The sequence below is a fragment of the Littorina saxatilis genome, linkage group LG8, assembly GCF_037325665.1.
Source record: "Littorina saxatilis isolate snail1 linkage group LG8, US_GU_Lsax_2.0, whole genome shotgun sequence".
Taxonomy (NCBI): domain Eukaryota; kingdom Metazoa; phylum Mollusca; class Gastropoda; order Littorinimorpha; family Littorinidae; genus Littorina; species Littorina saxatilis.
The window spans coordinates 35,158,428-35,185,747 of NC_090252.1; the positions used below are offsets into that span (position 1 = coordinate 35,158,428).

Below are 27,320 nucleotides of genomic sequence, written 5' to 3' on the forward strand. Positions count from 1 at the left end.
CTGCATAGAATTCAGCATGACAAACAATCCTCAAAAACATTAACACCTCCCCCTCCCCCCATCGCCATCCCCCACCCCTAAAAAAAACCAAATCAATAATCCAATACAAACTAAATTGTTTATATAACAATGGCACGTTTTTACAGACATCAGCCAAACTCTTTCACTGTAAGAAGTTCATCATAACTACTGCTGGAATAACGCTAGGAATTATTCCCTTCAACACATTTGCTGAGATGGTCATACAGTTCCAACAATTTCCGACAGAACTTGGAGTCATCGTTTACCAAAGGCTAACAAAAAAGTTTGACAGATCTGACAGCAATATTGCAGGCTATGCGAAAGAAGTTTCACAGACTGCTGGGTACGACCCTGTACAGTAGACCCCCGTTCTAAGACCCCTCATTTAAGACTCCCTCCTCTTTAAGACTCTGTTTTCTCAGATTTTCTCTTCATAGCATCTCTAAATTTACCTCCATTTTAAGACTCCCTCCTTTTTAAGACTCTGTTTTCTCAGATTTTCTCACAGTTCATAGCATCTCTAAATTTACCTCCATTTTAAGACTCCCTCCTTTCTAAGACCCTGTTTTCTCAGATTTTCTGTTCATAGCATCTCTAAATTTACCTCCATTTTAAGACTCCCTCCTCTTTAAGACTCTGTTATCTCACATTTTTTAAGGTCTGAAAAGGGGGGTTCCACTGTACTGATATCGTCTACATCATCCAGGCACTTTTACTGCCGTCAATGAAAGACTGTCAGGACTTGTAAGGCTGCTGCTTTTTAAGTGTCCATGGATTCCGAGGGGGTGGGCTCAGCTTTGGCCGGTGATTCACCGTCATCCTTCTTGCCCAGGTGCACCAGAATGAGCTGACAGACGGCACGAGACCCGATGTAGAAGATGTCTTTGCGGGACTGCTCGCTGAGGGAAGCTAGCGCTGCCTTGATTTTTCGCTCACTCTTGTTATCTGCGTAAGTCAGGGAATCTATGCCTTCATCTTCCTCGTCGCTAGTGTCATAATCTTTGCCGTCTGTGGGTGTCTTCTGTGGCTGGCTGGGGGCACCGCTTGGGGTTGTTTCTTGCTGGCTTTGCACCTCTTGCACCTCCATGGCCGTTTCTTTTCTGCCTGTGTCAGCTGTGGTCTTCTCTTCATCAGAGTCGTCTTCCTTTACGAACTCTCCAGCAGCAGAGATGCTAAAGTCCTGTCCGTCTGCCGCTTCCAAAGCTTCCTTCATCGGGTCGTCTTGGCGTATTTTCTCAAAAGCAATGGGTTCATCTGCAGCCTGTGTTTCTTTCACCGCAGCTTCAGCAGCAACTTTCTCTTCTTCCGTCTTGGTTTTGCTTTCCTTGGGTAATGTGAAGGAGGTCTTGTACATGGTGGGCAGCTGTGGAGGCATGTTGACTTCAGGGACGACGATGATGACAGCCCTTTCTAGACCGTGCACTGAAGTCATGTCCACGATCAGGATGGTGTCTTCATCGGTTATGGCCGTTTTTCCTGCACACAAAAATGTCAGTTGAAGCCAAACAACAACAGGAAAGACATACTGAACTGAGGCTGTCAAAAGATTTATTTTGATGCAGCCCCCCCCCCCCCCCCCTTTTTTAAGACTTCCAAAAATTTCAGAAAATCAGGTCTTAAACAGTGGGTAGTCTTTGATTTTTCAGGTGTGCTGTACTAACCGTGAAAATAAGGTACAGTGAAACCTATGTTTACAGACCACCAAAAAACTCGGCACGGTTGGCCTAGTGGTAAGGCGTCCGCCCCGTGATTGGGAGGTCGTGGGTTCGAACCCCGGCCGGGTCATACCTAAAACTTTAAAATTGGCAATCTAGTGGCTGCTCCGCCTTGCGTCTGGCATTATGGGGTTAGTGCTAGGACTGGTTGGTCCGGTGTCAGAATAATGTGACTGGGTGAGACATGAAGCCTGTGCTGCGACTTCTGCCTTGTGTGTGGCGCACGTTATAATATGTCAAAGCAGCACCGCCCTGATATGGCCCTTCGTGGTCGGCTGGGCGTTAAAGGGCAGCTGTTGGGTTGTGGCTCTCAAAATCTGTTCATTAGAATGAGTTCTCATGTAACTGAAACTATACTTAAAAGTTACTTGGTGATTTTGACAGTTTGATAACACAAGGCCGAAGATTTTAGACACGCTACAATGTCTTTAATCGAAGAAAGTTTGCATTCTTGGCCGAGTCAATGCAGCCCGCTCGAAAATTACTTCCCTTGGACGCGTGACGTCAGCCGCGGAATCGGCCGGGTTGAACGGTGCTCTCTTTATGCCGTGTAGTGGGCGCAATCGGGTTGTCTAGTCAAGCCCTCAAGCATACTTTACGGGTAGGTGAAGAGAAACTTAGGATGGGGTGACTTCTCCCAGGCCAAAATTTCGCAGTAAAAAAAGGAGTTCATAACATGTCTTCCGTCCCCCTCCTGCTTTTGTTCCACTTGAACCCAGTTTTTGCTCAACTTATTGGCAGATATTGTCACGCGTCGAGGAACACAAACACACACACACGCACAAACGCACTCACACACAGACACGGACACACACACACACCCACAAACACACACACACACACACACACACACACACACATGATATCACACATATACACAAACACACATACGTGTTATCACACACACACACACACACACACACACACACACACACACACACACACACACACACACACACACACACACACACACACACGATAACCATCACAAACACAGTTTGACAAATTCATCTTTGATTTTTTGCGGCCGAACCCCCCTCCCCCATTTTCCACACTAGATCCACTGTTATTTTTAATCTTTGTCTCCGTCTCTCGTCTATCTACTTGAGTGAGTAACTGAAGATGTATTATCATCATCTCTTTCCTAGATTTTCCCACCGACAGAGTTGGCTTTTGTCTTGAATTCAGTACCTCACACGTACACGGTAAATTGGCGTGACACCTCAAGCGGACCTTCTTCATAAGTGTAAAGTGTAAAGTGTCTGCTGACCAGGGACACGAGGGTCTGTGGTTGAGCAACTTTATGGTTTAACCGGGTGGACTGGAGGAGTAGCAACAGCATGTGAACCACTTTAGAAATGACGTGTGAAGGTTGCAGTTGGTCAGATCAAAGAAGAGAAAATGGGAACGTGGGTCTTGAGAAGATACCACCATCCTAATACTTTACTTTGTGCAAGAATCAATCACGCGTACAGCATTTCAGATGTCCAGCTGTAGTCTACATTGTACTGTAAACTTCGCAGCGGCCTTATCGGGTTCCTCGAGTGACGTCACAGCAAGGCTAACGCTGCGGCGTCTTTTCTTGTGCTGACAGAGTTGTCGGTCGCGGATTTTGAGTGGTTTCGGCCTGCCAACTGCTTCATTTTTTTGCGGATTGTGAGAACTAGCAGAAAGTTTCACGCATTTTAATGGTTTCAAACTAATGATAAAAGTGTCTTCTTCTGGACCAAATCAACAGTCTTTAGTTGAATCAACTCGGAAAACTCTTAAACGCGTTTTTGCACGCGACTCCGCGCATTTTTGAGGCCAGGCAACTCGACAGCTGCCCTTTAAACAAACAAACAAACAAACAAACCAAAAAACTGAGGAAACTAGGTCTTATAATGGAGGGACCCTGCCTCAAAACAGAGGCACATTTACTGACTTTTGAAAGAGATCATCTTGGGAAATGAAGGGTCTTAGACATATATTTTACTTTACCTTCTTCCCGTGTTACATTGACGGCCACTTTGAGCTTGCGTTTCTTCATGGCAGCCATAAAGCCAGCAATGGGCAGAGAGAACTGGAAGGAATTTTGCGTTGCCACAATCATCACGTCGTGGCACTTCAGGTGATTTTCGGACATCACCTGCTCGGTTTTGGCTGGTGAATTCAAAATAAAAACAAATTAATAAACAGTAAAGAGTTCCCAGATATCATTGAAATAAGATTTACCTGCTAACAAAAGCCAATAACGGAGTGCCACAAGAAGTGTTTTATAACTACATGTATATTATTCTGTTTTCATACCATTCATGTGAACAGCAGAATAACCCATATATATATATCTCTCTCTGTATATCTCTCTCTCTCTCTCTCTTTTTAGCTCTCAGACAAAGAAAAATTATGCCCATAAAACAACAAGACTGTTCAAAATGATTTGAGTGTATGTTATGATAAAGCCAACTCTGTATTTTCTCTTCAAGGGACTACACAGTTTTACATTTTCTTGAGAACTCGTGCAATCTTATTGCCTCCCTTTGTAAGCCTGCTTGCTTGCTTGCTTGCATAGAATAGCTACCTTACATCATATATATTTCATATGGCCACTAGTTCCCAATTCCAGTGGGGGAGCTTGTTTATTTTATCTTGTCAGCGAGCCGCGCGGTGATAAATCCCAGCCGCGTAAACATTGCAGCCAAGGCAAGAAGAAGGGGGAAACTCGGGGACTTTTTCTACATTTATGAAGGGTTAGGGGGAAGCAGACGACAAAATGTACGCCATCTTGTTATTCAGTTGCCAGGTTGGAAACCTAAAAGTTTGGACTCGATTTGCTTGTTATTTCATTATATTGATATGTACAATTATTCATATTGCAAAATATAACATACTACAATCCCTTCAAGCTAAAAATGTAGTGTAAAACCGAAGGAACTTGTACTACAGCACTACAAACACAAATTCAGTATAGTTAGAGAGTATTTTACCTGCGTTTGGATTATGATGTTGTTGTTGCAACATTTAAAGCGTGTTCGATGTTTCTGACGGAATCATTAGCGTTTGAAAACAAAAAAGCCTCGGTTTACCAAACCTTTGAGAAAAATGGCTTAGAAAACGAGGATAGTGTATTTTTTGCAAATTTACTGAGACTATTTCTTTACGACAACGACCGGTATCGGACATTCGCTTTGAGGCAAACAAATTCACTCGTTGCCGCCAACTTCATGCATGGCTTTCCACCCTCCTCAGCCAAGCTGGTGTGCATAGGCACACGCAACACACACCACTTCGCAACACACTTCGCGGCTGTATAAAAGTGCATATATTTGCCTGGAGATAATGAATTACCAAACATCACAAAAAACAAGTTTAGAAACGCTGCTAGCATGAGCAGGTTCTAGAGGGTTAACAGTTTTAAGTTCTGCAGTAGTAAGTCGCCAAACAAAGAGTTTTAAGCTGGGGGGGGGGGGGGGGGGATGTTACACTGGTACGAAACCTGTGAGTGTATGAGTAAAGACGAGCGCACAGACAACATAATATTAATGAATTCGATTTTATTTCAATTAAAAAAAAGTCTTAAGATCAGGGGCCTGTTAGATTTTAACCCATCTTGTTTCTGCCAAGGCCTAGTGTAACATAAACGCAGCGCGGCGACGGTCGGTGGGGGGGGTGGGGGCTTGCCGCTATCGGGTTGTCCAAGACGCATGCCGCGAAAAGATTCCAGGCCCCGATAAGAGTAACAGACCACTTTGTTTATAATAGTGAATTTGGCTCCTCAAGAAGAAGTTATCGCCATATGATTGTTTTCTGTCTGGCAAACAGTGGCAAACAAACAAATATTAGGTTAGTTCGTGGACTGTTTAATTATAGACAAAATGAGGCGTCCGTCACAAGTAAAATGACAAAATGATTCCACTACTAAGACCAGCTCAATGTAATTGTGAATATTTTATTTTGTCCACAATCAAACCTATAAACTAACATTTTTCATTTTTTTAATTGCTGAGGACTTTATACAACATTGACATTCCTTCACAAAGTGTCTTACAAGTGGTAATCTTCAGAACTTTGGTGAGATAGTCGGCCAGCTCGTTGCCGCATTCTCTGCAGTACCAGACGTCCTCGTGTGCCCTCTCATGGCTGCCGTGGGCAATGAGGAACACCTCCAGTCCGTCTGCTGGGTACTGGTTGTACGGTCCTGTGGGTCCCTCCTCTTCTGGGTTTTTCACCTCTGACCTGTCCCTGGGGCAGGCTGGATTGGCCATCATGAATTGCTAAGACAAAAAAATGATGAGACACATGTATATTATAAAAATTACAAAATGTTCTATTTTGAACTCACAGTAGGGAATCCCGGGAGACTTACGAAGTCTCGACCCCCCTCAGTACCTCATTTAACAGGCTCTCTCCATCCATAAGAAGTACGCACAGCAATCTTATACTCAGTTGCATCAACTAATCATAACGAAAACAATGACCAACACTTTTCCTAGGAAGAGCAACGCTGCCTGTAACGACTTACGACCCGAGACAGTAAATGTATACTTAAGCCACACTTGTGTCAACAGATTAGAAGTGCCGCGACACCTTTTTTGCTATTATATTAGCTCTAAATGTCAGCCTCACTGTGCTGTGTGTCTGTGTCAGTGTATGTGCTGGGGGTGTTTATATAGTTAGTTTTGTACTTGCATAGCTTTCCTGATCACTAACACACCACTGTTCATAAACTCAAGTCAGAAGTCAATACAAATTCTGTGATAAATGAACAATACACCCATTCCAGAAATAACTCTGCTGGGTTGATATGGGTTACGAAAGAGTGAATACCCTTGCTTTTAGTGAGGCAGGCTCCTTCAGTGCACGCGTTTTAGACACACCGTTCTCTATAGTATTCTTCTTCTGCGTTCGTGGGCTGAAACTCCCACGTACACTCGTGTTTTTTGCACGAGTGGAATTTTACATGTATGACCGTTTTTTACCCCGCCATTTAGGCAGCCATACGCCGTTTTCGGAGGAAGCATGCTGGGTATTTTCGTGTTTCTATAACCCACCGAACTCTGACATGGATTACAGGATCTTTTTTGTGCGCACTTGGTCTTGTGCTTGCGTGTACACACGGGGGTGTTCGGACACCGAGGAGAGTCTGCACACAAAGTTGACTCTGAGAAATAAATCTCTCGCCGAACGTGGGGACGAACTCACGCTGACAGCGGCCAACTGGATACAAATCCAGCGCACTACCGACTGAGCTACATCCCCGCCCCTGTTCTCTATAGTGACTGGCCTATATGTCACGAGAAAAAGTTTGACTCACTTCTTTTTTAATAATTGTCTATTACAATGAATCTTCACATGCATTTTTGAAGATAAATTGCACACAGCGATGGGACAATAAAGTAATGAAAATGGAGAAAGAAAAAAAATGAAACAGTTTTGCTCGGCATCTCAGATCTGACCATGCAGGCTTTTCAATGGGATCAGGCCATCTCTTAATTCACTTGAACACAAAGTAATACACAACATCAACACTGCTTCCTCAGCAGAGTTGGATTTTTACACCCCCGGTATAGGGGTGTGTATAGGTTTCGCTCGATGTGTTTGTTTGTGTGTTTGTGTTCGCATATAGATCTCAAGAATGAACGGACCGATCGTCACCAAACTTGGTGAACAGGTTCTATACATTCCTGAGACGGTCCTTACAAAAATTGGGACCAGTCAAACACACGGTTAGGGAGTTATTGGTGGATTAAGATTCTACAAGGACTTATAGAGGCACATATTAATGGTCAAAGGGAAATAACCTTCTCAGTTGGTGGCAGTGAGAATGGTTATTTCCCTTTGACCAACAGGGGTGTTTTTCCTACCTCGGAGGAATTTCTTGTTTTAATAAATTTTAAAATGAAACATTCTCACTTTACAGAGGAAGCAATTAGGATGCCGATTTTGGGTATGTGTCCAAGTCATTTTAAAGGTGGTCGTCTACATTTTTGCTTTTTTTCAATAATCTTATGGTTAGATTTCGCTAAAAAATTATGTCAGATGATGAATGAACCATGGGGAAAAAAGTTAACGAAAAAAAAATATATGTAAAAAATTAAAGATTTTATTTTTGGGTAGCGTGACTCACGTTTCCAATATTTTGTTTTCTGTTTGCTCTAGAACATGTGCTTTGCCTAAAAATACTGACCAATCAAATTCATGTCACTATGCTTATAGCCACGCCCAAACAAGTGCAGCAACAGTTTGACACTGGAGCGCTGTCCACGCTTTTTTTTAAACGCACGAAATGCACGGGATTTGAGAGGAGTTTTGCGCTTGGCATTTTCCAAATAAGGATATCCTACTATGAGTACTACGCTGGAATACTATAATGAATTTTCAAACGGCTACACTGACTTCATCTTTCCTGATCGAAAGGGGGTGTACGTATTGTTGAAATTTGTAGATAATAGACTCTGCATTTTAATGGTCAAATGGCGATTTCGGTATAAAAATGTAGACAAGGACCTTTAAAGTGGAGGGATGTTTTTATCTCATATCAAAGCCTGGACGGGAGGAGATGGTGAGTCGAATATGACTGTGCCTTTAACGGTTAAAATGTAACATACATTTTTGAAGAAGCAGATATTCCTTGCATCAAGTGAAGGCTGAACCAGCATCAGTGCTCTCTGTACTGTTGGTGGACATCTCAGAGGCATCTTCAGTTTCCAGCACGTGCCAAATCTTTCTGGAGTGCTTTTCCCGGGTTTGGCTGCATACTTTGGACGTCCACATCTCTCCACTGAGGCAGACCACACACTCAGTCCTTTGCTGAACTCATTGTCATTCAGGAAATCTTTGCGTTTGTGGCAGATGGCAACCTGAGTTGGAAAACAAAAAACATCACGTTACAACTCTCCATTCTTCACAACAAAATAGAGACAAAACAAACAAAAAATAAACAAACCTGATCTTCCTTTTCTCGTTTTGTTTTTGGGTTTGTTTGGGTTGTTGTTGGTTGGTTTTTTTGTTTTTTTTTTTTTGGGGGGGGGGGGGGGGGATGGGAGACAGGGGGTGGAAGGTCTTTGTTTTGTATGTTTGGTTGTTGATATTAGGTTGTTTGATTGTGTCTTTCTCTATTTACATTCAGACTTACCTGTTCAAAGAAGTCATTCAAACCTGTCCCCGCCATGCCACTTTCGTCCACCACGAGACAGACCTTACGGTCCTCGGGAAGAGCTTTCGCGGGCAGGGTAGGTCTGCGGGGGTAGCCAGCATCAGGGCGATCCTTGTGCTTGGCGCGGTCCCTGAACTTGTGAAGCCTGCGCTCGTAGTACTTCTTGTCAAGGGTCTCTTGTGGCCGCGACAGAATGAACATGTCTAGTTGTTTTTTCTTCTCCTCGGCTTCTGATGTGCTACAAAATGCATCCAGCATGCGTTTTGTCTGCAAAAGAAAACATTATTGTGAGCAAATCAACAAAGAGTAAGAAGCGTGCATCTTCTTGCATGGTCACCAAATTTTTGTCTGCCACTGAAACTGTTTCTGTACCTGAATTTCACAGTGTGCTCAACTATGCCATTGAGTTACCTTATCAACCCAAGGCAGTCAAATAAGGGGTAAATTTGGGCGTAATATAAAGCCATTAAAGGTGGTCGTCTACATTTTTGCTTTTTTCAATAATCTTATGGTTAGATTTCGATACAAAATTATGTCAAATGATGAATGAACCATGGGGGGAAAAGTTATAGAAAAAAAAATATATGTAAGAAAAGATTTTATTTTTGGGTAGCGTGACTCACGCTTCCAATATTTTGTTTTCTGTTTGCTGAGAACATGTGCTTTGCCTAAAAATACTGACCAATCAAATTCATGTCACTGTGCTTATAGCCACGCCCAAACAAGTGCAGCAACAGTTTGACACTGGAGCGCTGTCCACGCTTTTTTTTAAACGCACGAAATGCACGGGATTTGAGAGGAGTTTTGCGCTTGGCATTTTCCAAATAAGGATATCCTACTATGAATACTTCGCTGGAATACTACAATGAATTTTCAAACGGCTACACTGTCTTCGTCTTTCCTGATCGAAAGGGGGTGTATTGTTGATATTTGTAGATAATAGACTCTGCATTTTAATGGTCAAATGGCGATTTCGGTATAAAAATGTAGACAAGGACCTTTAAATAAGAAAAAACACAACGCAGCAACCACACTTTCCCACAGAAAGCTCTCTAAAAATTATGCACGTGTCTCAAGGCAGACAACCTTTACCTATCTTTTATGAAAATGAGTAACAACTATATGTCACCCCACCCCACTCACTCCCATTTGAGTGAATTATGTCCCCGAAGTTTCCCCCATCTTGACATATGTTCTGATGCGACCAGACACTGGTTTAAACACAGAATAGGATGAGCATTGTACGTGACTCTACATACTTTATTCTAGGCTTTTAAGATGCCTTCACATCACATGCCAAATTGAGTCAATTTCTGCGTGCAGATCGAGCCCAATGTAACATTATGTGCCTTAATGCGTACAATCTAGCCACTATTGGAACCAAAAGAGTTTCAGCTAAATGAAAAGCTTCTCAAAATATTGCATTGCAAACCCATTAACCTTCCGCCCCTTCCTCCTCTCTCCCTACTCTTACCCTCCCCCACCCCCCCCTCCCCCACACACACACGCACTAAACCCCACTCACCTCATCCCCCATCCCTTAAATTACCTGTTCAAACAAGACGTGTGTGACAGAGCGGCTTGGTGGTAAGAAAGAGATGATCCACACTTTGTGCCCAGCATCCAGCCATGTCAGAACTCGCAACAGCAGCAGCAAGGTCTTGCCTGTACCGGGAGGTCCCTGGAGGTGGACAAAATCCTCCTCTCTCTGCAGTATGTCAATCTGATCCTGGCAGAAAGTTAAGCAAATGATGCTCAATGTAAGTAAACTGTCAACTTTATTTGTAAATAGCTCACATGTATATAGCCGTACACGACTTATAAGCCTGCACCTATTAACATATTCAGATAGTCTGTAAAAGGAGAGACAGAGAGAGAGAGAGACAGAGAGAGAGAGAGAGAGAGAGAGAGAGAGAGAGAGAGAGAGAGAGAGAGAGACAGACAGAGAGAGAGACAGACAGAGACAGACAGAGAGACAGACAGACAGAGAAAGAGAGAGTATTACTGTTTTTCCCCGTTTTTAACAACTCCTTTCAAGTTTGGTTTTCCAAAAGAAGCCTGTGACACGACTCGATTGGCAAAGGAACTTATAACATACACAGTGATTCCGGTCAAAATCAGTGCAGCCGTTTTGGAGCGTTTCGTCATCATGTAGGTCCCACACAGACAGACAGACAGACAGACAGACACACACACACACACACACACACACACACACACACACACACACACACACACACACACACAAACAAACACTAGCTTCATAGATCAAATAAAGCCTTAGCAATGTTTTACGTGTGAGCTCCCAGCGTTTGCAAGTGAAATGATTAAAGGTACTGAACTTGTCAAATCCAGGTGCACGGAGCCCCTGGGGCTTTTAGTCATACCTCAGGCAGCTATCCGTTAGAGGAATTAACTACCAAGTTTCATTGACTTGCACCCAAAGAGTCAAGAACTGCGATTTTTTTACGAATTAATTTCGTACTCGGACCCGGCTGGTCTTGACCTATTTTTGGATCTAAATTTAGATCAGGTAGATCACCACATCATGCACAAAAAGACAGTCACTAAGCAAACTATGTCAGACGTCATCATGAGTTTGTGTAAAACAAAATGGAGGCCGGAATCACTCAAGTTGAATCAAACTCCGACCAAACACCACGTAATAACTAGGTTAATTTATGCACTCGCGTGAACAAGAAACTGTCGAGCTTCCCAGATGTCGTCGTTGGGTAGTTTTGGGTTTGTTTTACTACCATAGGAGGATTTTTGAACTGTAAATGCACTCAGCTGCAACAAAAACGCAAAACGAAGGCTGTGAGCTGCACTCTGCCTTTAAGACCTTTAAGTCAGGATTTGTTATGGGCTGTGGAAGAGTATAGCACCCTTGACAGTTGACGCCAACAATGACATACTGCCAACCAGTAACGATGAACAATCGCAGCAAATTATTAACTCCAAATGTGTATGTGACAGGGAGACTACGTACAGCGTCACCCTTCACAGCAGACTCTGCAGTTATCTGCCGGCGAAGACCACAAGCTATTTATTGCTTGATGTATATTCACGTCGCTGACACCTGTACATTGTAGAGTTCTACTTGTGATGGGGTCTGGCTGCTGCTGTCTCTTTGTAATGCTCATGGGTACCTTTGCGTACCCATAGCAGTTTTTGTAGGGCAAAGAAATTAGTTCTGTTTGCTGAGTCATGCGCGAGTTCACGCGAGATTCAGATATGTTCTCGAAACGTCACTTGACACTTCGACTCGCAGTAAGACCGGTCGGGTAGTGTTGTGGCACTGTTTCGGACTTGAGAGGAACCTGTGTGGGCAATCCCCATGCCTTTTCGTTGTTCGCTGCCATCACTAGGAGAAGACGAGTCTTTTACGGCCCTGTATGATTCGAAAATAAAGAAGTTTTACCATACATCCGTCTTGCGTCTGTGAGAGGCAGCGACAGTTTGCTTAACGCCCAGTCTACCACGAGGGGTGATATCAGGGCGGTGCTGCTTTTGACATATAACGTGCGCCACACACAAGACAGAAGTCGCAGCACAGGCTTCATGTCTCACCCAGTCACATTATTCTGACACCGGACCAACCAGTCCTAGCACTAACCCCATAATGCCAGACGCCAGGCGGAGCAGCCACTAGATTGCCAATTTTAAAGTCTTAGGTATGACCCGGCCGGGGTTCGAACCCACGACCTCCCGATCACGGGGCGGACACCTTACCACTAGGCCAACCGTGCCGGTGTACCTTTGCGTACCCATAGCAGTTTTTGTTTGTTTGAATGGCTAACATTTTCCTCTAAGGGTAATTCTTGTGCTTCAGGCACTCGCTTACATGTTTGCTATGCAATGTCTGCTTGACTTCATTAACGCCCTTTCCTTTTTTGAAAAAATGCACACATGCAGGTCCATGATTTGGTGTTATGGCCTGCAGTCATTACCAAGAATGCTAGTTTCCGAAAGGAGCTCACATATGACCTCCAGGAAAACACACATTAGCAAAAAATGTTGTCAGCAATCACTGCCAGCCAGCGATCATAGCTGCAAAGAATCTCTGCGGTGCATACTTTTTAAAAAAAATGAGCATGTTATATTGAGCAGTCACTGCATAAAATACATTTATGAGCCAATCATTTCCTGCAATCATTCGTCTTCTCTGATCAGCGGCATATAGTTGTTTTCCTCATTGCTTGGGGCACAACTCTTCAACAGCACATACAAATCTGAACACTTTTATTTCTGGAAAATGTGAAACACTAACAGTCTGGTTCCTTACCTTCTGTAGAATAAGCTCTGAGAAACGCAAGGCAACCTTTCTTGCAGCCCCTGCAGGTGTACGAACTTCCTCAAAAATGACGTTGGTCTTCTCTTTGGCATTCTTGCCTTTGCCAACAGTCCTTTTGATGAGTCTAACTCTGGGCATGCTCTTCTCAGTGTAGATCTTCACTGTTGTCAGCGGACCACAGAACCTGTTCAGACAGAAACGTAAGAGATTCAAACATATGATGAGTTATACTACTTGTGCCAGGTCAAAGATATGTATCAGACAGCGCATTCTGGAAGAAGCTAGGGCCATAACAAAATCGCACAATGACAGGTGCAGCGGCGTAGTGGTAAGACACCGGCATCCTTATCGGAAAGTTGTGAGTTCAAATCCCGGCAGCTGTCGCCTGGTGGGTTCAGGGTGGAGATTTTTCTGATCTCCCAGGTCAACTTATGTGCAGACCTGCTAGTGCAAAAATCCCCCTTCGCGTGTACACTCAAACACAAGACCAAGTGCGCACGGAAAAGATACTGTAATCCACGTCAGAGTTCGGTGGGTTATAGAAACACGAAAATACCCAGCATGCTTTCCACGAAATCGGCGTATGCTGCCTGAATGGCGGGGTAAAGACGGTCATAAACGTAAATATCCACTCGTGCTAAAAACATGAGTGAACCTGGGAGTTTCAGCCCATGAAGGAAGAAGAAGAAGTTGCACAATACATGCATGTACACTTTCGAGTTAACACTAATGTAACCTGAAGTGCCGAAACACTAACAGAACTCTACAATCCACAGGTGACTAGCCGGCGAGCTATAAATAGCTCGCACTCAATGGCCAACAACTCTGCAGATAGTCTTCAGTCGAGCGTTTGAAAATGCCTGAGCCTGAAGGCGGGTGTAACTTACACCTCTTGGTATCAGTCTGCCTTAGAGATGAGGACGACAGTTGGCCAGATGGCCAGAATAGCGCGCTGCATTTTCCTGCATAGAACTAAGGGGCGTCTGCCGCGACGGTGCCTGAGCTAAATATTTTCCATTTTCATTTCATTTCATTTTCATTACTTTATTGTCCCATCGCTGGGAAATTCGGGTCGCTTCCTCCCAGTGGAAAGCTAGCAGCAACGGAGTCGCGCTACCCAGGTGTCTGCGTGTTTAGGTGTATTCAGCCACCTGCACTTATGGCAGAATGACCAAGGTCTTTTACGTGCCATTGTGATGACACGGGGGTGGGACATGGCTTCCGTCTCTGGGTCTGCACATAAAGTTGACCCGTGTCCGTCCCGGCCCGAATTCGATCCTGCGACCTTCCGATCACAAGTCCAGTGCTCTACCAACTGAGCTACCGGGCACTGCTCACAGCCCGGCACACGGCACTGTAAACATTCCCCGTCCCTTCACCTCTCTCGCCACCATCCGCCCTACCCTTGGTCTCATGCCTGCAGAGCCTGCTGTGAAGGGCAACGGTAGTCTCCCTGTCACACTCACCCCCGAATGAACTTTGTCCAAAGTTCCGCACCCCAGGACCCGCTCTACCTAAGCGACCGGTCCCAGTGTAAGGTTCGTCTGGATGAGACAGCATGGAAATGCACCAGTGGCTTTACTCCGGCTTTACTCCGGTCTGTTCCGTTTCCTGGTGCATTCCATGTCGAGTCCCATCCCTGTCGGCCCTCGGGCAACGCCAAATGTAACCGAGCGCCGAAACACAACAATCACCTTTGGAGGCGAAGTCCAATCAAACAGGATTGAGAATTTTAGAGCTAATTTCGTAGCCCAATAAAAATTGGTTTGGTTACGCAAAGGAGACCAAGAACATAAAGGGAGACAGAAGCCGCCAGACCCCATCACAAACAGAACTCTACAATCCACAGGTGTTGCTGGCGAGCTATAAATAGTATCCCTGTCACACTAAAAACTGTTGGGAGTTAATTTACTACATTTTATGTTATGAGCTTTTTGTACTTGCAGCGTCAAATTTATCCACATACTTATTGAATTTTCAAAGTTACAAAAACAAATTAACAGGTAATTCTACTTATGATTCGATCAGTAATTCCTGTTCACAGTGTCCGTAAATCCTAGGTGTATCCTCTGAATTTGTTTCCAAGAGGCCTGGGTACTGGCTATAGGCTCCTGTGCATTCAGGGGCTTGGTATTTTAAAATGTAGATACAATGGAACCCCCCTTTTAAGACCTCCATAAATCTGAGAAAATCAGTCTTAAAAAGAAGATAGGGTAAATTGACAGAGGTTATGAAATGTAAGTCTAGGGCGGGGATGTAGCTCAGTCGGTAGCGCGCTGGATTTGAATCCAGTTGGCCGCTGTCAGCGTGAGTTCGTCCCCACGTTCGGCGAGAGATTTATTTCTCAGAGTCAACTTTGTGTGCAGGCTCTCCTCGGTGTCCGAACACCCCCGTGTGTACACGCAAGCACAAGACCAAGTGCGCATGAAAAAGATCCTGTAATCCATGTCAGAGTTCGGTGCGTTATAAAAACACGAAAACACCCAGCATGCTTCCTCCGAAAACGGCGTATGGCTGCCTAAATGGCGGGGTAAAAACGGTCATACACGTAAAATTCCAGTCGTGCAAAAAACACGAGTGTACGTGGGAGTTTCAGCCCACGAACGCAGAAGAAGAAGAAGAAGAAGAAGAAGAAGAAGAAGAAATGTAAGTCTGAGATAACAGGGTCTGAAAAGGCAGGGAGTTTTGGATTGGGGGGTGGGGGGGGGGGGGGGTACTAATAGGTGGGTTCCACTCTAGATTCATATGAATCGGGGTTTTGCCAATTGTTTTATTTTGTGTCGATTTTTCATTCGGCCCTTCCATTTTTGTCTGGTCAGTTTTGAGGGTACAGTGGAACCCCCCTTTTAAGACCCCCCAATTTAAAACTCCCTTCTTTTTAAGACCTTGATTTTTCTGATTTTCTTTTCATAACCTCTGTAAATTTACCACGATTTTAAGACTCCTTTTTAAGACCTGATTTTCTCAGATGTTTGGAGGTCTTAAAAGGGGGGTTCCACTGTACCCTTAACTGCGTGGCGGTCACGTGATCCATATCATGTAAAAGAAATATTTAATCCAAAAGGTGATCCTGAAGGTTAAATGAATGGCCTTAACTGGCATATAAAGTTTTAATGAAATGACACGGGAATTAATGCTTTAATTTGGGTGTGAAATCTGTTGCAATCATTTTTTGGCCAAGTTTATATAAAGTTCTGTAGCAATTATTAAAGACCATCTATCTATAATATAAAATCCGGGAAGTTACCTCAAATGTAAGCAGTCTGCAGCAAACAGTATTAAATATCTTTGAGAACCACACACAAATCAGTATCTCAAATCTAAATGTTACTTAAAGGTAAAGACACTCACAATGCCACAATATGTTCATACAGGTCCTCATCCATGGGTTTAGAGTATCCGTCAACATTTCGCAAAGCTGTCCAGACTTTGTCGACTTTCTGCAAAACCTGCTCATCCATTATTGAAGAGCCTTCCAGTGTATTGCCAGGCATGTCATCCGCACAAAGTGTGATGTCGCTGATCTTGTCAAGGTGTGCAAGAGGCTTCAAGCCTAGTGATGTCTTCAAATTCTGTTGTGGAAAAAAACAATATTTGCAAATAAGCTGGTGTTTGAAAGAAGAAGGGCACACCATAAAGCTAGAGTTCTACTGGGACTTATGTTAGTGTCCCCTGATGTGCATTATATGTGTGTCACTACTGCCAGAGAAAAGTCTTCCACTCAGCTTCCTTATAAAAAGCCTGAGCAGTTGAATAGGTTCTCAGTCTTAACTTCAGTCAGTGTAGTACATGTTGGAATATATATATATACAACAAATCTTTCATTTTGGTTTTCAAGGTGTGAAGTCAGACTGACAGCTTAACTGCTTCACAAAGTTCCCAGCATTGTATACTAGGCGTGCCAAGTGGACTAATTTGGCAAGACAGTTGGGAAATACACATATATATATATATACATATATATACATGGGTGCAACTTGGAAAATTCCAAAAACCGGCAAAAGTTGGGGTCCAGCTTTTTTAGTATTTAAAATGCAAAAAAAAAACCTCTCCTGGAACAAAAACATCGGCAGCCAATGAAACCAAAAACCGGCTGCCGGCGTGTAGCCGGCAGAATTGCACCCATGTATATATACTCCCACAACGGAGGACACTATCCGGGCTATTCTGCTTTTTCTTCGCTCATGGGCTTAGACCACCCCACGTTCACTCATGTTTTTAGCACGAGTGGATTTTTATGTGTATGACTGTTTTTACCCCGCCATTCAGGCAGCATACGCCGATTTCTGGGGAGGCATGCTGGGTATTTTCGTGTTTCTATAACCCACAGGATCTTTTCCGTGCGCACTAGGTCTTGTGCTTGCGTGTACACGTGACACGAAGGGGGTTAAGTCACTAGCAGGTCTGAACATAAATTGACCTGGGAGATCGGAAAAATCTCCACTCTTAACCCACCAGACGGCAGCGGCCAGGATTCGAACTCACGACCTGCCGATTTGGAGGCCGACGTCTTACCACCACGCCACTGCGCCCTTCATCCGGGCTATTCAAAGCTGAACTCAGACTGTACCTCGTGCCCTTCTTCTTTCAAATGTCAGTTAATCAGCAAAAATCATTACTCGATCTTCCCTTCAAAGTCGTTCATTCCATATAGCTTCCCTCTGTATTATATTGGCTATCAAGACTTAATTATATCGTTTTATTTGAATCTAAAATGTGGTAGAAAAAAACCCAACTCCTTTAAGTTCAGTAAGTATTTGTAAAGATTGTCTTCATGCTTACCGTTTGAGCAGTTGAAGGTAGCAGGCTGACTGCTTTCTTTAAACACTCCCTGGATATGTTCGGCAAAACGAAGCCTGAAAGCAAGAAATAAACGTGCAAACCTTTTTATTGTACAACTTCAGCATACAAGTGACCCGTTCAAAAATGTTATTATGCGCCACATATTATTATTTTTTTATATGTACATATATATAGATTTTCTTTGTACATGTACCATACATGTGCAGCAAATATAACAGACGCCGCCAATAGGGTTTTCGTGTTATTTACTATAAATATAATTTAAACACTCCTTTTACTGTGCCTGTGGCTGGTGGGTACCACCAGTCACAACCCCTCGGTCTGCATGCTTTTTATGGTGCATTTTTGTCTTAAATTGTGACCTGATGTCAGGTATGTTTGACTGACCAGCAGTGGGCCGCTCACTTGGCTTTTTACCTGCGCCCGCGTCGCAGCAGCGCACTTCACTAGCTCTTGCAAGAATGGAATCCAGCGGAGAAAATAACATTTGAACGACTACAGAGCTACAGGACAGAGAGGATGAAGTAGTCAGAACCCCGGAGGAAGAGGAGAACTGGAGTGAACTGAACGCTTGACAACATAACCCTCAAAGCCTACACTTCTTTGCTGCTCATGGTCACATAATTCGAACCATATTTTCTTGACATTTATAAAAACATTTTCACACTAGATGAGTAAAACTCAATGAGCGCTTCTGGAGTGATAACGCGAGACAACTCCTGTGATCTTGCCGCGAGGTTCCGCCTGTTACCATTGTCTTTTTACCGTATAAAATGCACGACTTACACATGAACTGTTACCTTCTTCTTCTTCTTCTTCAGCGTTCCAGAATTTTTCTGGTTACGTGTGAGCTCGTTTGCCCATTTGGGTTCCCCACACTATTCTCTGAGAGCATAGTCAGCTCACTCCGCTTTCGTTGAGTAGGCATGCTGGGTATTTTCGTGTTTCCATAACCCACCGAACTCCGACATGGATTACAGGATCTTTTCCGTGCGCACTTGGTCTTGTGCTTGCGTGTACACACGAAGGGGGTTAAGTCACAAGCAGGTCTGCACATAAGTTGACCTGGGAGATCGGAAAAATCTCCACTCTTAACCCACCAGGCGGCAGCGACCGGGATTCGAACTCACGACCTCCCGATTAGGAGGCCGACGTCTTACCACCACGCCACTGCGCCCGTCCGAACTGTTACCAATTAAGTGACAATTGCTATTTGGGACCAATGCACGGTTTTTTCCTTTCTCGTGTGATCTTGCCGCGAGGTTCCGCCTGTTACCAGCCGAAAGAAAGAAGGGGCATAACCTCACCAGAACCGCCCATTGCATCCAATAAGCAGCATAAGCTGCCGTGAATAAAAGAATGTTTCATTTCACATTAGTCCAATTAACCTCAGGCCAGCCTATTCATTGCATAGTACTAAATTATTCAGAATCATAGCTTATCAAGTAAGTTGAACACATATATAATGAGAGCAACTGTGGATTTGTTCACACAACTCTTGTGCAACAAAAAATCCTTTTGTCTAATTTTTTACCACATACTGTACCACCACCACTTGATGTAATTTATACTTACCAGCTCTGACTTTGATTTCTTTTTGAGGATCAAGCGCAGACAGCAACTTCTGCACTACACACTTCTCCTTCTTCACCTGCTTCGTTATAGTACCTTCCAATTTGTCACAAAGTTTCTGAAAGCAGCAAGTTTTTGTTGAGAACAGTGTGGAAAAAATCAGAAAGACTCGAAAATTATTCTGTGTGAAAAAAAGAAGTTTTCATAACATTTCAGATTTAAACATTAAGATCACAAGATTGGGAATGGACGAGAATATTTACGTGGAAATACAAGCACAAGCTTGAATCCAAATGGATTAACAGATTGCTATTTATGAAACTGTACAGTTTAATTTTCCACTGACCCTATGATGACATTGACAATAGTGTTTTTTTCTGCGGAATAATTACATAATTATGATGAGCTTACCTGAGTAAGTAAGCATGCTTCAACATTACAATAAGCAAGTAAACATTCTACAGAATTTATTTTATTTGCACTTGATTTTTTGTCAGTAAAGCATTAAAGTCCAGTTGCACTGCAGCATCCTGCATTTCAGTTTTCCCGCAGGAAAAAATCATGCTTAGGGGGACGATGACTAAATTAGGTTCTTCCACCAATAAAGCTGGTTTTCATCAGCATTTCTGGTTTTCCGCAGTAAAACCAAATATTGTCACCATCCGCTGAGGATACTCGGAAACAGTGTAGGTATTTCTGCTGCCCTGCCGTTCATTATTATATACAGTAATTATATTACTTCCTCTCACATTGGGGAGGTCACTGCTAGCGGCAACCAGGTAGCAGCAAACCCAAATATTTTGATAAATTGCAGCCTCGATGCGCACTCACAAATCATATTCCAGCAAGGCATTTTTTTTATACCCATTCAAAAGTGAAAATAATAAAGAAAGCTCCAAAAAGATTCTCTCCTCACCTAAGCTTTTTCACAGTTTCGAAATTGTTGAGTGTATGTCAATACACAACATGTACTGTATAAATATGACCAACTTGATCAGCACACATATTGTCAAGAGGTCTTTGAAACTGACAAAAAATAACTATAAGTACCTGTAGTTTGTCTTCTTCTGTTGTGGAACGAAACATATCGTTGTCTCCAATGGCCTTGACCTCGAATACAAAAATTCCTTCATTCTTGTCAATGACCAAGACGTCAGCATCTCCTTGTTCATTACTGTTACTGTTATTGGGTTTTGTGTATTTTGGTACTTTACTACCTGTGACAACGTAATCTTTGTTCAAGTAGCTTTGAAAATCCATGTTGGACAAAACGAAAGCGGCAGATTTCCTGTCTTCCAGGAAGGAAGAGATTGTCCACAGGGTACGCTGTTGTGCCTCATCATCCTTCACGGTGCTGTACTGCGAGGGTTTGTATGTGCACATGCCGAACTTTGCATATGGTTCGTCTGGTGCGGGAAGCTTTTCTGGTCGAGGTTTGTAGGAGACAGTGTTGAAATGGACAGGAGGGACTGTGTAGACTTTGCTCTGCATGTCCGGATACCACTTCTGAATGATCTTCCACCAGTTGTCAACAAGGGGATATATGTCATTATCTGGTGACGCAGAATTTGCAACTTGCATGAGTGATCCGAACATCTGGAGACAAAAAAATCCCCACTGTCATCACAATAATATACTCAATAGAAAAACAAAAAATGTACACATACATGACAGCATATTCTCTTCTTGTCATTGTAACTGTAAGGATGCATGCTGTCTGTCTAATTAACCAATTAACCTTCACCGTGCTTCCTGGGTCGTGGACGACCCAGATCCTCACTAAATTAAGTGTCTGTGTCTCTAAAACTATCGGGAGTTTTGGATTGAGACTTCATGTAATCCTCGAACACCATAGAACCTTCCTATATATATTGACCAATTTCTAAAGAACAAGATAACAGTGAAAATGTACTCACCAGTATCAGAAACACGAACAATTAACATGGATCGGTTTCAGTGATTGTCTTCGTCAGTCAATTGCTTCTTCTATTTTTAAAGGATTATCTTCGTAAACAAACAAATAATCAATGACGTTGTTTGAACTACACAGTCCGGATGGTGTGGGTTGTGGACGACCTATCTGGAATTATAGAAGGTATTTTACGGTGTTTATCCCCATTCGGATGGCGTGGGTCAAGTCAAGTCAAGTCAAGTCAAACAGTTTATTTACCAAATGCAAAGCACAGGATTTTGTTATGGTGTATGCATAAAACTTCACACTCCTTCCACACGCATATATCACAACAACTATGTACAGACAAAGTGTTCAATCTCACTGGGCCCACTACGTGTGCACACCAACCAGACAGTTCAAAACGGACTGGTTGTTCCTTTAGCACCAATCTGACAGGAGCAATCACAGGTTGCATGGATAAAGATAAATGAATTCCCTAAAAATCATATCTAAAGATATAGTCATCAATATAATAAATCCGAGTACATGCTAACACAGTTATTCAAAGGACACAACCCTTACATCTATTAAGATATTTCATTTAAGGATACTCGATCCATTTCAAAACTTTAACTGACACATATCACAGATCTAACAGATCTAAGAACGATCCACCATTGAGGCCGCAAGGACTGCCTCAGGAAAGAAACTGTTTCTGAAACGAGAAGTCCTGCTCTTCAGAGCGCGGAAGCGCTTGCCTGACGGGAGGAGCTCGAACAGATGGCCGGCTGGGTGAGATGAGTCTGCCACTATACCCCTAACTCTCTTTGCTAAACGTGAGCTGTACAGTGAGGCGACTGACGGAAGTTCGCAACCCACAATACGAGACGCTTGTCTGACAATGCGCTCCAGCTCTTCCTTGTTCCTAGCACTGGCACCGCTAAACCACACGGTGACTGAAAAACACAGAATGCTTTCTACAGTGGCCCTATAGAACTGCTTTTGGATGGCTTGGTTCAGTCTAAATTTCTTCAGCTGTCTAAGGAAGTGAAGCCTCTGCTGACACTTCTTGATGATGGGCTCTGTGTTTTTGTCCCATGTGAGGTCGCTCGAGATGATTGTGCCTAAAAATCTAAAGGAGTCGACCTGCTCAACACTTACACCGTTGATCTCTAAAGGGGTGAGTGCGAGTTTGTTCTTTCTAAAATCTACAATCATTTCTTTGGTTTTAGAGACATTGAGCTCTAAGTTGTTGTCAGAGCACCAGCCAACCAACTGTTCCACCTCCTCTCTATACACACTTTCATCATCGTTGGAAATCAGCCCCTCAACTGTCGTGTCATCTGAAAACTTCAGAACCAGCACAGATGGATCTGATGATACACAGTCGTTCGTGAAAAGTGTGAATAAAAGTGGAGAAAGCACACACCCCTGGGGTGCCCCTGTGTTCAGCGTGGCTGAGCAAGAGTATGAACCGTTCACCTTGACTACCTGTGGACGGTCTAAGAGAAAGTCTAAAACCCAATGACAGATGGACGGATGTACGTTCAGGGCTGACAGCTTGTCAAACAGCATGTGGGGGATAATTGTATTAAAAGCACTACTAAAATCGAGAAATAAGATTCTAGCGTATGAACGTGGCTTCTCCAGATGACGCAGGATGTGGAACAGACCTAGCGCTACAGCGTCCTCAACCGATCTGTTTGCCCGATAAGCGAACTGGAGAGGGTCACGTGAGGCACCAGTGCATGCCTTTAAGTAGGACAGAACGATCCGCTCAAAAACCTTCATGGCCACTGATGTGAGTGCGACTGGGCGGTAGTCATTAAGCTGGGCGACACGGGGTTTCTTGGGGACAGGGACTATCACCGACGACTTAAAACAGCGGGGGACAGAATGCTTCTCTAAGGACTCATTAAAAATGTCTGTGAACACGGGTGCTAACTGATCAGAGCAACACTTAAGAGCAGCAGTCGAAACACCATCCGGGCCCGAGGCTTTCCTGACGTTTTGTTGTTTAAACAGCTTCTTCACCTCCGCCTCCTGGACAGTGAAAGGTGGGATCAGAAGTGAGGGGTCATCCGGCAAAGAGGGACGATAACCTGGGTTTGGATTCTTCTCGTCAAACCTACAGTAGAAACTGTTTAGTTTATCCGGAAGGGTCGGGTCGTGATCGTCTGACGCTGCTGACTTTTTCTTGTACTGAGTGACCTGCTGCAAGCCCTGCCATACCTCACGGGGTTTGTACGACCCACACTTTTTACATTAAATCCTTCTTTATAAATATGGGTCATACAAGACCCACATCATCTGGACTGTGTAGTCCAAAGCGTGATCCAGTGAAGGTTAAGTGATAAACAGGACAGTATTACTGTCAATACAAGGGAAGTAACTGAAGTAATACTTGCGCAACAGCAATTAATCAGGCTGACAGTATGGATACCTATATACCTTAAGCTTTTCCTAGTCTTTCCTGCAATATCCTGCATCCAATATCACTGCAATTTCCCTGCTCCTTTTCTCTTTCAGCTTAATATCACATGACACTCTACTCTAGCTTGCTTTTATTTTCAACTTCAACGGATCCATTTTCTTACTTCTAAGTTCTAAAAAAGAAGAGGAAAAGTTTGAGTGCACATGAATGCTTAAAAGGCAGGAGAGTAATGCACATGCAGTTTTGCTTTTAGAAGCAACATATAAACTTTGTTTTGAAACGATTATACAGAAAGTGTGACAGTCTTAATAGTGTACCCATATTAGTTACTTTTTCTATGTGGGAGCAAATGTTAAGAAATCATTTTTAAGTGGCTGCTGGTTTGATGGTGTATGTAAGAGCTAGTACATCAAAGAGTCAAATAATTAACCCTAGCTCTCTATATTTTTGTCATTTTTGTGAGTCAAGGAGCACACCAAAAAAACCACCAAAAAGACAACAACTCCGGACTAGTAAACTTATCAACTAAAAGTAAACAGATTTTCTCCTACGTACGCCATTGACAAATCCAGGCTCCTCATATTCTTTGAATTCAAAGGGGTTTGGTGCTGTGCTGCCTGTTGCTACCCCTCCTGTTGTCACAGTTGAAGAAGTGGTTGTTGCCGGTGTTGTGGCTGCTGGTGTTGCCTCTGCCATTGTTGCCGCTGGTGATGTGGTGCTTGCCATTGTGGTGTCGGGTGCGACTGGCAAAACCTTCCCAAACACAGAAGCGTTATTTCCCTGTCACTTTTTGCATGGCATCGAGGCCCTCTTCCTTGATTAGGATTGTCAGAAGCTTCCTTCACATCTGAAACCACAGAAACAATAAACAGTGGCAACTGATTAATTTCCTATCAAGAAAAGTTATAACCCAATAGAAATTTATTAAAAAAAAAACAAACATGCAAAAGTTCCATAATCAAGTCTTACAGTATTATATTAACAACAACAACAAAATTTAGACTTTTCTGTACCGTATGACTAGGCAACCAAAAGAATAGAAATTTGTTTTCAATGTAAGGTAAGGTAGGGTATTTCCATAATCATAACTGATCGTAGGGGAACGAGATAGAGATCTAAAAAAAAAAAAGAGTAAATTTTAAGGGGCTTATTGTCCGTCAGGTCTTTTTCTTCTTCTTCTTCTGCGTTTGTGGGCTGAAACTCCCACGTACACTCGTGTTTTTTGCACGAGTGGAATTTTACGCGTATGACCGTTTTTTACCCCGCCATTTAGGCAGCCATACGCCGTTTTCGGAGGGAGCATGCTGGGTATTTTCGTGTTTCTATAACCCACCGAACTCTGACATGGATTACAGGATCTTTTTCGTGCGCACTTGGTCTTGTGCTTGCGTGTACACACGGGGGGTGTTCGGACACCGAGGAAAGTCTGCACACAAAGTTGACTCTGAGAAATAAATCTCTCGCCGAACGTGGGGACGAACTCACACTGACAGTGGCCAACTGGATACAAATCCAGCCCGCTACCGACTGAGCTACATCACCGCCCCGTCAGGTCTTAATTGCCTATATTGGACATGAATTGGTTTATACGATTCGAGTTTTACGCCCTCACGGCTTTTTGATGTTTGCGTGTTTAGGTGGTATCAGCCATCTGCACTTATGGTAGAATGACCAAGATCTTTAACGTGCCATTGTGGTGACACGGGGGTGGGAGATAGATACCGTCTCTGGGTCTGCACATAAAGTTGACCCGTGTCCGTCCCGGCCCGGATTCGAACCAGCGACCTCTCGATCACAAGTCCAGTGCTCTACCACCTGAGCTACTCGGGCCCCCAGAGATCTCAACTTTTCTGAAGCCAGCTTGATGAGGGCGGTGCCAATCTCCTCTCCCTAGCTGCCTTGGCCTTCCCCAGCTCCAAATAGGGTCAGGAAACGATTTTCAGCTGGGTGGAGTGGAGAACACTTTGAAAATCGGCTAATTGTATTCACGTGGGGGTCAATCACTAACCAAGAGACTGAGAGTGACAGGCAAGCATTCCAACCATTTTGCCATTCTGGCTCTCCAGTCCAATGTTTCCAATGGCAAGGCCAAAAAGATTAGGGTTGGCGGTAGGTTGGTTACCTTTCTTTGGGGGGTGATGGGGGCAGGGGGATTGAATTTTTTATTTTTTATTTACACAGGCGCATGAATGCTTGCCAAAAGCCATGCAAGTTGTTTCCCCTTGGTGTCAAAGAAGAGAAGCTCAATTGACATTTGCTTGAAAAGTCTTCAAAATCGAGTTTTCTTGTGTTTGAATAATTTTTTAATTTATTTTTTGAGGGTAAAAAAATGTTTTAGGGTCAGGAAGACAATATAGGGGCGGTCGAAAAAACGGAAACCTGTTTTTTTTTTGTAGGCCGATAAATGAATTAAGAAAACTGCTTATTTTCTAAAACCATTAATTTGCTCACAAAAATGCAAATTGTGAAAAGTCTTTATTAAAATCATGCATGCTGCAACTGTCATGCAGACACTATATAGCAATCCTAGCTGGTGCGTTTTCATGCATGGTTAACACAAATCATTTGCAACTGGTATTGTAAGGCCAAGAAAACAAATTTAATGTTTCTGATTCCCTGATCCACCCGGGGTTTTTTTCCTCCTTACCCTAGAACTTTTTCTGACAATTCATAAAAATTAATTAAAAAAGACAAAACTTGATCTTGCACACTTTACAAGGAAAGTTACTCTTCTAAAAAAACATCAATCAACAAACAAGAGAAAAAAGAACCGACCTACCAACCCTACATTCAGAGACGTGAATTGATACCTGTATTGTATATATCGAGTTATTCAAAATACTCGGACGTTATATGATCAAATTAGGTTTTTTAAAACAATTTTTAAACGCATATATATATATCATTGACAAGATGCAGACAGACAGTAACTGACACAAAAACTAGGTCAAAGGTTCTAGCTTCTTCAAGTTCTTGACAAGATCAGCTGGGTCAAACTAAACTGTTTCTACCTACCCTTCTTCTTGGCTTGAACTAAAGTCGTTAAATGAAAGTGAAGCACAACATGAAGGCAGAAAACTGCCCGATGTCAAAGACTTCGAGCTGGAAGCCATTTGTCGTCCTCAAAAATGAGTAGACCAAAGGCAAAGCAGAAGCGAGTACCCTCTCTGAGTATCATACTGGGAAAACCCGAGTCTACAAAACTGCAAAACTTTGTCAATTTCCGGTTGTTCTTTTTGAAGTTTAAAAAAAAGATGGTTAACCTCGTCGATACAGTAAATGCAGATATGAGAGAGCTTTTGCTTTAAACAAAAGTGCTTACTTTTAAGGTGGTAATGTGAGAATAACATGTCAATGCAAAATAAATAAGTTAAGAGTTCGAGTATATTGCCCGGTCCAGAACCTTTACCAACTTTTTGTCTGAGTTGCGGGAATTCCCACAATTGCTCAAC

At 43.2% G+C, this 27,320-nt stretch overlaps 1 protein-coding gene across 1 annotated transcript; it reads right to left on the reverse strand.

The window, feature by feature from the left end:
* Window positions 1-61: 61 nt before the first annotated feature.
* LOC138973387 (uncharacterized) lies at window positions 62-27,034 on the reverse strand. Its single transcript, XM_070346101.1, has 13 exons — window positions 26,884-27,034; window positions 24,424-24,715; window positions 20,591-21,136; window positions 19,544-19,658; window positions 17,948-18,021; window positions 16,517-16,737; window positions 13,157-13,349; window positions 10,421-10,600; window positions 8,851-9,138; window positions 8,324-8,575; window positions 5,764-5,989; window positions 3,717-3,878; window positions 62-1,497 (listed from the first exon to the last, which is right to left on the reverse strand). Exons 2-13 carry the CDS (start codon window positions 24,592-24,594, stop codon window positions 782-784), a joined length of 3,144 nt encoding a protein of 1,047 aa, XP_070202202.1. The 5' UTR covers window positions 24,595-24,715; window positions 26,884-27,034; the 3' UTR covers window positions 62-781.
* Window positions 27,035-27,320: the final 286 nt, after the last annotated feature.

Bases quoted from the DNA above. Each gene is read 5' to 3' on its own strand.
- LOC138973387 (XM_070346101.1), bottom strand. From the start codon at position 24,594: ATGGCAAGCACCACATCACCAGCGGCAACAATGGCAGAGGCAACACCA. The intron at 19,659-20,590 runs GTACTTATAGTT...TGCTGCTTTCAG, and splicing joins CAGAAGAAGACAAACTACAG to AAACTTTGTGACAAATTGGA. The intron at 10,601-13,156 runs GTAAGGAACCAG...ACTTTCTGCCAG, and splicing joins CAGAGCTTATTCTACAGAAG to GATCAGATTGACATACTGCA.